Consider the following 12,180-nt stretch of genomic DNA (forward strand, 5'->3'; position numbering starts at 1 on the left):
TCGTTTAATTAATAATAATAATAAATATTCCACAATAATGGATATAACCACAGAGAAATGAAATATTCATGTTTTTTTCAAGTACAAATATTGTGTAAGATATTACCATTCGATCTGTATTACGTAAATACGATTACAAAAGTTAATTATTGCATTTATATTCCGGAGTAATTATAAATAGCAATGAAGCATTTAACAGTTGTTTTGCTCGATGTGATATCTTTTTTTTCTTAGAAGAGAAATCAAGAATAAAATTAACAGTGGCAAATAAAATCTCAGTGCACCGATATCTTCTAAAATTTCCACTTTTTTCGAATCGGATTGAATATTACACAGAAAAGGGGAGAAAAAAGTCCAGATAATAAGGTTATACGTTTCATGCAAGCCAGAGAAATACGGTTGAAAAGGATCGGCTTTCTGGGGCAAGGAATACATAGAGGACACTGCAGTTTCGATTTCTCTCCGATGTAGATTCAAATGCCATTTTATGATCATTCTTACAATCGTTACGAGACGTTTGCGCGCGCAAAAGCGAAACGCAAAGGCGCTTGTGCAACTTCTTTTACGGCAGTTACTCGCGTAATCGTTCACGCCAAGAGAAGCGCATCAAAGACGTCGTAGAGCATTTATTCTAACGAATAATTACTAAGCAATTACAACGATAATCGTCTCTTAAGATGACTCTACACGGTTAATAATATTGTCAGTAAATACTGACACTATTACTGATCGTTTACGAGTGATGGATGGACTGACGTAGAATACTGATGACAATCTGAATTTTGCATCTCAAATATGAGTATCGCTTTATTAAGACCCATTTCACATAGTATATCACAGTACAATAGATAATGTATGTAAAACTAAATATGTTGTCAATAATACTAATCGTGTAAAGTCGAATAAAAATATTGAAAATATTGACGCGTACTGTCAATATTACTGATTCAATATTTCTGATCAGTATTATTGACCGTAGATGTTTACATAATGTCACAGTTTGATCCAATAAATTTCGTACAATGCGTTTCTTATAATTTTTCTGAATAATATACATAACACGCACCGCGGCAAATAATTCATCACCTGTCGACGATAGAAATGTAACCATCATCAAAATCAGACTTATAACATTATCTACGTACGAGTTGAGAGAATTAAAAAAAAGATAAATAAAATTAAGACATCTATGCATCTGTATCCATAACTTGAAATAAATTTTCTAAAACTAAACAAATCATTCACAAAAAATTCTCTTGATTGTGAGTGATTTGCAAAGAAATTTTAGAAAATTAATTTCAAATTATGGATATGTGCATTAATAATTCATTTCAAATTATGGTTATGTGCATTAATCACATTAATCTTTCTAGTATTTGCTTCGTAAATGACGCAGCTTACGTTTTGATTTGATATAAGTGTGAAAAAAGTTTCTTGCAGATAATAACAATTACAGCTATTCCTGCCTGTAGAATAAATAAGCATTCTAAGAAGAAAAAAGAATTAAGTGGAAAAAGAAAAGAATGTGTGAGATAAATCGTTATAAATTAGTATTTTGTATCTATTTAATTACTAGCGCCATAAAATCTTCACTTTGTATTTCAATTCGTCACAGGAAACTATTGACTTATTTATTATAAAACGAAATTTTAGTAATCATTAGACAAATTCTTTGAGGATTCTAGCTAACATGCAAATGATAATTAATAAATATAAAATTTATTTATTAATACTAATCTAAAATATGATATTAATTTAAACAAAGTGATCTGGGAGATATTAGATGAATATATCCTATTTTAACACACACACACACACACACACACACACACACACACACACACACACACACACACACACACTGCACTGTTTAAATTAATATCTCTTTCCCTTATTTCGTTTTTTGTATTCATAATACAACACTTGCGAATACATATCCAACAATTACAATAACGCGTATTAATTATTAAAACAGTCACATTTTGTACGATATTTCCCTATCTTAATCGATCGCACGAGGTACATTATATTGTACATTATATTAATACAAAACTAACTGATACGAAATTCATACGTATCATTCTTGATATCCACGCATTGTTTTATTAGTAATGATTTAAATTCGAACGTATCTCACATCGTATTTTAATTCGAATATAATTTGCTCATTAGCATATATTACTTTGATAACTAATCAATAAAGTATAATAATATAATATATAAATAATTTTATAAGAGTTAATTAATCGCATTAATTAATTCTGATAGTAGTTTAATGTAAACATGAACTACTATCAATAGAAAATAATTGTGTCTGTTATTTTCAAGCATCTGTCGCGATCACATTTCGAGAGATATATTATACAATGATACGATGGAACGGCACGCGCCGTTATCTCATTCAAGTCTCGCCTGCATGTGAATGATTATACAGCCTTACTTTATTGCACAAACACTAAGGAAAGCAAAGAATAAACAATTTTTGTCTCTACTGTTTTTCTGTGAAATTAATAGTACTTCAGTAAAAAATTAAATTAAAAACTAATATATTCGTTCCACTTATAATTAATATATCTTGTTAACTATTGCGAAATTACAAAATGGTAGAAGACTTTATGACTCAGTTTAGTTCGTTCTATTTACACACGTTCTATGGCAATAGTCTCCTTGGACACCTTGTATATTATTTCGTGTTATCAATGTCAAAACAAATTTCATCTAATCAAAAGTTTAAATGATATAACATAAATGTCACTGAGATACAAAAATTATTGTCCGCAACTATCACGAATAATTTATAATTTCCACTCTCCATTATTTCGATTCCTGTTCCAAATGAATAAATCATGAGAAATATATCTGCTTCGATAAACAATCGTCGCTTCAATATATTTATTAAGATCTTACAATATACATATATCAGTTTTATTGTTCTTGAAATGAGTTACAACAATTCCATATTCTCCTTTTTATACTCTCCCTTTTACTTAAAGCAAGCAATCTCCAACTTTCCAATCAACTTCTTATGAAACAAGGAATATACGAGCTAAGATCAAATTTCGAAGCCATGAATGAATCAATTGTTATGCGTTACTTCTGAAATTTTATTAACGTGAGCTAATAATTGCTTACTGTATAATCATGAGATACGATAAAGTTTCGTATTCTGTAATATTTGTCGCGTTCCAAGAGATAATGAGATGAGATGGCACGCGCCGTTACCTGCTTTGAGTTTTGTTGCACGAATGACAAATCAACAACCGATATCTTTGCTGTATGCGGCAGTGTATACTAAACACAAAAGCAAATATTGAAGCCACATGTTGGCTAATTTTATTATCACGAAATATATAACATACTGTGAAATAAAAATACAGGTTTGCTGTAGCACCAGCAAATCAAAGATCTAATTTTTGGGGAGAGGGGGAGAAATATGAATATATTATATAATATTATTATATAATATTTCAGATTGATTGTGTGTGTTCAAAGACCGAAAATAATCGGCGTGCAAATACATGTATTTGAAATAAATTTATGCATATAAGTATATGTATTAGTAACATTAATGCTGAAAATGTATAGTATATATACGTAACGTAATAAAAATAAACTATAGATTTTCAGCGCTGACAATTTTTTGGAACAATACAGCTTTAGTCAATTTATTCAAATCAATAAACAGTTCTATTTTTAATCTTAATATTCAAAAATATTTTATTTCTTGTATATCAAATTAATTTCACTAAATTTTCACTAATTATGATAACATATTTTGTGACTTTGTTTTTTGGAAATTTGTTAGCATCACCTAATTTTATTTATTCGAGAGATGTATTATATAGGAATAAAAATATTGTTACTTCGATATTAATTCGATATTAATTAAAAAGAAAATTTGTGTTTCGGTAAAAGATTTCAATCTCTCGAAAAAGTGTCTCACTAAAGTGCCTCTCAAATATCTCTTTATTTGCCTTTCTTTATTTATGTTATTTTATACCGCAATCTAGTTGTAATTAAAGTGAGGCAGGTAGTGCGGAAAATGGTGTAAATAATGCCCGTTATGAAAATGAAATTCACCGTTGTATTTTCGTACAATTTGTGCGCTATTTCATGAGACAACATTTTTGTGGAAATTATATTTTAATACTCGACAATGTTACATCTCTAAAATCGTATAATTACGCTACGTACATACGCTGGGAAAGTACTCCCTTGGTTTTTTGTCATTTAAATTTTAATGCAACTGCACAGAGGCGGAATTATGATTAATTTAAATGCGTGAACTTTTGCATTTCACGTTATGTCATTTATAGAACTGGGCGAATATTCCTGTTAATACAATAATCTTTTTAATGAATATATCGACGTGGAGTGCCTTTGAAAATAGTATGATATATGAATCAAAATACATTATCTGACTGTTTGGACATAAAATCTCTGACTGTGTACATGTGTGTGGTGAAAACAAAATGATATGAAACAAAATAATATCGACATTAAGCAAGAAAGAAATTCGCGGTATAAATTACTCGACAAAGAAAATTAACGAGATTTCCACCTCAAACAAGTTAATGGGATATTTATTTTAACACATATACATTTATGTATATGTACACACACACACGCACGCACACACACACACACACACACACACACACGCACACACACACATATATATATACATACACATATATATGTTAGATTGACAAAGAAAAAAAATATTTTCTTTAATCGGCTTCCATTTCATGCCAAAAGAACACCTCTAAATTTTTATCAAAAAGTATTAAGATTTAGAAGTCACTAGTGAACGATTCTTAAATCAAAGTTTCGATTTTCCTTAATACAATACGTGTTTGATTTGATGCAAAAATGGCTTAATTCGGATTTTAAATATGGTACTGTATGTTTTTTTGGACGCTGAACACGATGCAATAATTCATTTAGCTCTACGACTTAGAAGAAATACGATTAATGAAGAAATGACTAAATTTCAAGTTCAAAGTCCATTTTAGCAAAATTTCAAGCGTTCAAATAGATGTTGAAAATTCCCCTCAAATAGTAGGTTTGTTTATCTAGAACTGGATCCAATTGGAATACATATTATATAGTTTATTTCAATTAATTAAATTATATATTTTTTTATATATGTACTCATTTCCAGTTGGAATTTTCCCGGGACCTTCTACAAGGTCTTTAAAAGTTGCATTTAACTGGATTATAAAGCGTTTTAAAGGATAGAAAAACATTTTTTACATGTTCTAAAGTATCGCGCTTTGTTGGTTTTAACATCCTCAAATGAAATGTCTCAATTTGACAATAATAAAAAAACCTATTAGAAAATGAAATGAATACATAATAAAAAATATATGATTTGAGGATATCAAAACCACAAAGTGATATGATATGCTTTAGACATGTAAAAAAATTTTTTCCATCCTTAAAAATGTTTTATAATCCAGTTAAATGTAACTTTTAAAGGCTTTGTAAGAGATACCAGGAAAATTCCAACTGAATCTTGTTCTGGATGAATAAACCTACAATTTTGGGAAAGTAATGACTCGTTTGAATGCTTAGAACCTTGAAAACCTTTAAAATCGACTTTGAATTCGAAATTGGTCATTTTTTTACATTGGTCATTAATCGGACTGTATTTCTTAAAGCGTATATCGTAGGGTTAAATGAATTGCATAGTGTTCAGCGACCAAAAAAACACAATACCACATTTAAAATCCGGATTAAGCTATTTCTGCATCAAATCAAACAAATTAAGGAAAATTGAAACTTTGATTTAAAAATCGTTCACTAGCGACTTCTAAATCTTAATATTATTTGATAAAAATTTAGAAGTGTTCTTTTGGCATAAAATGGAAGCTTTTGAGCCGAGAGGTCAATTAAAAAAAAAATTTTTTTTCTTGTCAGTCTAATATATAAAAATATATGCACGTATGTTTTCCCAATTTATACTAAAATGATAACAATGAAATCGCATTTGCTAATCGCTGAAAATTTGCTTTCTTATTTAAATAATATTTGTTAATTGACAAAAGCGACATTTTGATACGAGTTTCGCGGAGATCAAACAAACGTTTAAGACGCTTTTATCGTTTTGCTCTGAGAAAGACAACGTACCAGAATCGAGTTTAATACTTCAGAAGAGACACCGCACAAAACACATATTGTAACGAGTCATCTTTTTCCTCGGTGACGCTCGGAAACAGACAGACGGACGGACCGTTAACGTAGAGACTTGTGAGATACCAAAAAAATTAATTAAAGAAATACAAAGATTGAGGAGAAGACTCGATGTAAAAGTATCATGAAAGTTATAATTAAAGTTAAATTATAATTATAGTTGAAAATAAAATTAAGAAGTGCAACTTTCATTTCATTTGTGCGTCTACTACAGATTCTGCATCGTCAAATAATTTAGCAGTCTTCACGTTGTGTAAGTTAGAGTTTTGTGATAGCGCAGTGATATTCAATCTTTTTTAAGAGTCATTTTCAAAAGGACTATTTTCAAAAATAGGTAAAATTTTGCATAATGTTTATTTCGTTAACATAAAATAGAAAATATTTTATATTTTTGGCTATAAGCCGGCAAATCACAAATAATTCATAGACCAGCAAGTTGAACTAATCTAGTGGAATACGAATTAGAAATCGCGTCTATGTAAATCAATTGTAAGTAATCGATTGCCTTTGAACTTGTTAGCGATACTTATAAGCAATTTTTGGCAGTAAGAACTTCTTTCATAAGATTTATGAGCATGTGCGATAACCTTACAGAGATTTATTGTGATGCACATGAAATTGTTGATTGTAAAATTCCTAAAACTTGATGTATTAAAAATATGGAAAAAATTATTGTTTAATACTCACTAAAATAAAATTCAGAGAAAAAAAAACCTATTGAAAATTAACGTTCGATAAAACACGAGAACAGCTTTTTAACAGTTTATACTGTAATTGCGTAATATGCATATATTTACAATTAAACATTAAATATTTGCAATTACATCCTATTGTTTCCTTGCGCCCATAAAAGATTTCATTGTAAAATCGTGATTTACTTTTCCTGAATTTTATTGTACACAGTGTACATTGTAAATTCTTTTTCTATAAACATAAGGATATAATAGAATATAATTTACAAAATATCCGTGTATCAAAAATAAATTGTGTATTAAAAATTAAAAAAAATATTGTTCCTTATAATTATAATTAAAAATAAAAGTATCATACGTCTATGGCAGTTTCCAATATCCTGTGGTACGTAGCGGATCCTCATGTCCACAATGTAGATTATTCGATACGTCGAATCGTCCTTGAGTTATTATTAAGTCATTTATCTAAGAATCATCGCGAGACTGAAGAGTTCATCATTCAGAGTGCATCATTCTTCGCTATTCGAATGTTGCTTGCAATGGCTCATCCTACCTGTATCTTCAGTGCTGTTTTCTGAAGCATCGATTATGCCAAGAAAAAATATCAATGACTTCTTTTCAAAATTTAAAAGAATATTGAGAGGATGTAAATTATATGAAGAACTTTCCTTGCGGTCTTTCGATTTTCTATCAATTCTCGTCGGTGGAAAATATTAATTTCTTGATATTAACAACCACACTGACATTGACTGTGATCCTTATAATAAAACGATTCTCATAGAAAGTCTTCCTATTCACTGAGATCGACAGTATCAATGAGCAAAAGCGTTTAGTTATTCCTCGGTCAACGTATATTATATGATATGACGTCTGTTAAATATATACATATATTATGTGTAATGACTCAGCGGCGAGACAATTGCGGCAAGTAAAGCATCTTGACACATCTTGTAGAAGTGTGAGAATATAAACACTTAACTGGCAGAATCCTGTCCATAGTCCGTGTTGCTAATATGAATCACTTATAACCTACACTTAGGCCCAGTTTCTCAACTCACGGTTAACTCTTAATCGAGGTTCAACTTATTCATTGTCTCTTTCTGATAGAATTGGAAAGAGATGAGAAACAAGTTAAACCTCGGTTAAGAATTAACCGTTGTGAAACTAGGCCTTAATAGCATATATAATCTCCTGATTGAGTCAGTCGCTCATATCCTCGGCTAGTTACCTCTGTCGTTCTGATTGAGAGATATCGTTATGTCACATGTATACCATATCGAGTATACGGTTATCAGCTTTCAGCTTTGATCATATTTCATTGCAGTATGTTTATTGCAAAATGAAAGAAAAAATAGTATAATTTTTTATACTATTGATTTTGAAATTTTAAAATATTAATTGCCTCTAAAAATGGAAAAGTGTCTTTTAAATAATTTTTAGTATAAGTATTCTTAACATATGGATATAAAATATTATCAAAGAAAATACGACACAACTTATATAAAACTATAATTATCTTTTCGACAATTATGGTTTAAAAAAATTGATAACAATTGATTAATTTAAATAACTCAGAAAGAATCACTTATATCGAGAATATGAATACTCCAAATGTACAATATAATGATCTCTGATCAATCAATCATCTTGAAAGATCGAAAACATTTTTGCACTTGCAACGGAATGACGCAAAAAAAAAAATGACGTTGACTCACTGTTCACGTATTCACAAATAATTTAATCGTCTCACATTCACGGCAAATTTTTTCGACGGCGGTCAAAGTATCGTATCGAGGATCCGAGACATCGGACAGACAGTCACCGAGAGTCCTCTCAGCCGGTTCGAGACAGTGAACACGATACAGTCGGGAATGGACTGCTGCAAACGGAGGCTGCGTATGAAAGTAAATATTAACGTGGTCTCTCCCTCGCTTACACTTACTACGCTTACACGTCGCCGACGTGTGGTGTGCGATCGTGATCGTGAGTATCAACACGAGCATGCCACTCTCGTGAATAGCGTGTCACATGGGTGAACTCATGCGAGCCAGTACGTGTCATCTGTTTAGTATCAATCGCGGTATGCGTATTTCCATTCTGCGACTTTTACGATGCGAGAACAGACCCCGATGGACGGTCATATGTCTGGTAATCGTTGTCTCGAAAATAGTCTGGAGTTTCAGCGTTCCAAAGTCCAGATTTTCGTAAATTTAATAACGTTTTAAAATATATTCGTTTACTTGTGCAGAAAAGGGAGGGTATATTTAATACGTATATTTAATACGTATAGCTAAATATACTCTCTAAATCTGAATCAGTGGATAGTCACTGATACCAATGCCAAGTATGTCATTGATAATCAGTGAATTAAATGTGCGATACCTAACCTAGCTAATGTTTATTATGTGACCTAACTAATCTTGTTTTAGTGCTTAAATTCAATGAATATATGGTATTGGAAGATTGAAATTAACGTGCAAATCGATATTTTAGTTATATAATGCTCCAACATTCTTTCTTTTTTAGTTGAACTTCAATGATTATCAGTACAAAGTACTGGGTAATTAGTGACTATCTCCTGCTTATTCAGCTTTAGAAAGTATATTTAAAATAAATAGGTATTTTTAGAAAATAAAAAAATAATGCATACGCAAAGAATAATTCGAAATTAATTTTTAATTACGTTTTTGTTCGTATACCAGGATTGTCGGTTAAATAACAGATAAAGCTTTCAAAAACATTGAGTAAATTAAAACACGTAATTTTTTTCTTTAAAGAAATGTTTTCCTCGATCTAAATATGAAAAATAATCAAAAAAACTTCAATAATTTGATAATGCATAGAAATTGACTAAAAAGGAAAAATACGAGACTGACGGTTTAATTAAACAATTTTAAAATTACCCGAGAATTATATTCGAGCTTTCTTTCGTATCGCGCGAGGCGTCGGTTATTGGAAAAGTGAGATTTTAACGAGCGTAGGCACGCAATATTGCGTAGGACTCACCTACATATTTATTAATCGTATCCGTCATTATCCTACGCAGATCGTTCGGCACCATAAAAAGAATTGTCGAAGTAAATGTTTTCGAACACGTTTACTTTCCACGATATTTTAATTTCATGTACAAAAATCAACGCAATCTGGACATAAACTGCTATTATCGTTATTTAAAACTTCGATAAACATCTGCCATTACATCTATCTGAGATATCCCCTTCAATAACATAACGATATCGCAATTATTGTATCGGCGATTTACTCGCGATTCGCTTACGGCGAATGAGCAGCATGCAGCTTCGTATTTTAGATACCTGATTCAAGGTCGTCCTGGTCGGCTCCGCGAAGGCAGGAATGAAAACTGCGAGACAGTCGGCGACCGCCGGGTGAGGTACCTTCCGTCGAGACGCTCTGCATCCTTGATAAACGTGTGTACTCGGTGTCGTTGCGAAATTCTTCTCAAGTAGAATCAGGATGAGATGAACGGGACCGCGTCATATCTCTTTTTCCCTCCGAGTAACTTAAGTCGTGAATAATAATGGGAACCGAATAATTAAGCACTAATTAATGCGCACACACATCACGCATACGATATCGCATGCGTATGCGAGGGTGTCGCAGGCAATCTATTTACTATTGCGCTTCTCCTCTTCGCTCTAGTTCACCTGAAAAGAAAATCCAACGGTTCGATCGTCGCCGATACGACGCAGATCAATACATGGCAAATGTTCTCCAAAAATAACGAAATGTGACCCATGATCCAAGTTCTGGGGAAAGTTCTAAAGAAATTGATGGGATGACAACCGAGGCAATCAGGTATCTACGATCAATCTATCATCAATTTCACCGGCATCGCAGGCTATTTGTTTTGTTCCTGTTTCGTTCTCGGAAACCTCGGCATGAAGGGACTATTTGTTCACCACACGTGATCTCTCTCTTCCCCCCCCCCCCACTCCCCTTTTCCTCTGTGGTGATATTAATCAACTTGAAAAATATGTGTCTGCCTCTACTCCGCACCACGCCAGCCGAACATTTTCGTTTACCGTATCAGCCGAGTACGGCTGATGCGAGAAATGAAACCTTTCCTATATACATATCGTACGCTCTCGGAAAATAACTCCGGCTACCGTGACGACGACGTATAAATCACTATACATTCGCACGTAATTCGCAATCCGTCTAATATAATAACGTTGTGCAACTGCGGACTTGTGGGCTGACGAAAGTTGCCTTCGTATCGAAATGTATCCAAAAGCGACTAATGGTCCTCTATTTTTTCAAAAACTCGTGTCACGCACGACATATATAGATAATGTCCCGTAAATGATAGTCATGTGTCTAATGTCGGATTGTATTATGTAACAATAATTTACAGGTATGAATATTATTTGCGACAGACACGCGTGATGACTTTAACTTGTTCGTTCCTAAATGCGAATGTCTGCGTTATATAATCTGGTTTTTATTCGCAAGCAATATCAATATTTCGGGGCTATAACTGATGTCATTCTAAGATTTGGAAGAATATTTTAATCATGTAAGATAAACAGATTCGTAGATACTTGTTCGAATGTATAATTTCCTAAATGCAGTGTTTTGTTCTATAGATAAAAAGTTTTTTTAATTTTTATTTAAAGCTACATTTTTCATACACATATAAGTTATGCTTAAAAAAGTTTATATTTCTTTTATAACATATAACATTTGTTAAATTTTATTAATTTTAATCATGTAAAAAAGTAATTACGCTCATAAATGTCAGATTTCCATCACACAAAAATCTCAAACAATACAATTATAAAATTCATAGTTCAATCTTTAAGTTAAGAAAATAAGAAACTACACTAGAAAAGGTCCGATTGCGTTAATAGGAATTTTAATTGAAAATGGAACAAATCAAAAGAATAATTCTCGTTGAATCTATTATAATTCAATTCAGATAATCAAAATTCTGATTAATATAATCTTCTTGTTCACTTATTTACTTAGAATATTCTTGTTCATTTATTTTCCATCCACCATGAGAAATTTTTCTCAGTGTACAATTAGGAATACAATTAGAAATCCTTGATATGCAAATTTAATCGGTTATTTTACGAGCATTAACGAGCACGATTGGTCGATGCATAATTCATATCGCGCGTATAAGTGTGAACAGATGTAGGTGTGGTTTTAAGTAGGACAGAGAGTATAAGTGTGTAATTAAAAATATTTGTACGTGAAAAGGCAGAGCGGTATTTTAATTTCGAATATCGCCGATGCAAATATGAGGGTCGCATTCTTGACCGACGTT

General features: G+C 31.7%; 1 protein-coding gene across 3 annotated transcripts in view; it reads right to left on the bottom strand.

The window, feature by feature from the left end:
• The window catches only part of LOC108694661 (probable Ras GTPase-activating protein), a 161,305-nt gene that overhangs the window by 125,203 nt on the left and 23,922 nt on the right, over window positions 1–12,180 (bottom strand). For 2 of the 3 annotated variants that reach the window (XM_018204310.1, XM_018204292.1), the window contains exon 2: window positions 10,202–10,552. In XM_018204310.1, the coding sequence (XP_018059799.1) occupies window positions 10,202–10,304 (103 nt within the window). In that variant the 5' untranslated portion in view covers window positions 10,305–10,552. Of the gene's footprint in view, window positions 1–10,201; window positions 10,815–12,180 lie in introns of those variants that run through there. The other variant, XM_018204302.1, reaches the window with a different exon arrangement.

Source organism: Atta colombica, unplaced genomic scaffold, assembly GCF_001594045.1.
Source record: "Atta colombica isolate Treedump-2 unplaced genomic scaffold, Acol1.0 scaffold1, whole genome shotgun sequence".
NCBI lineage: Eukaryota > Metazoa > Arthropoda > Insecta > Hymenoptera > Formicidae > Atta > Atta colombica.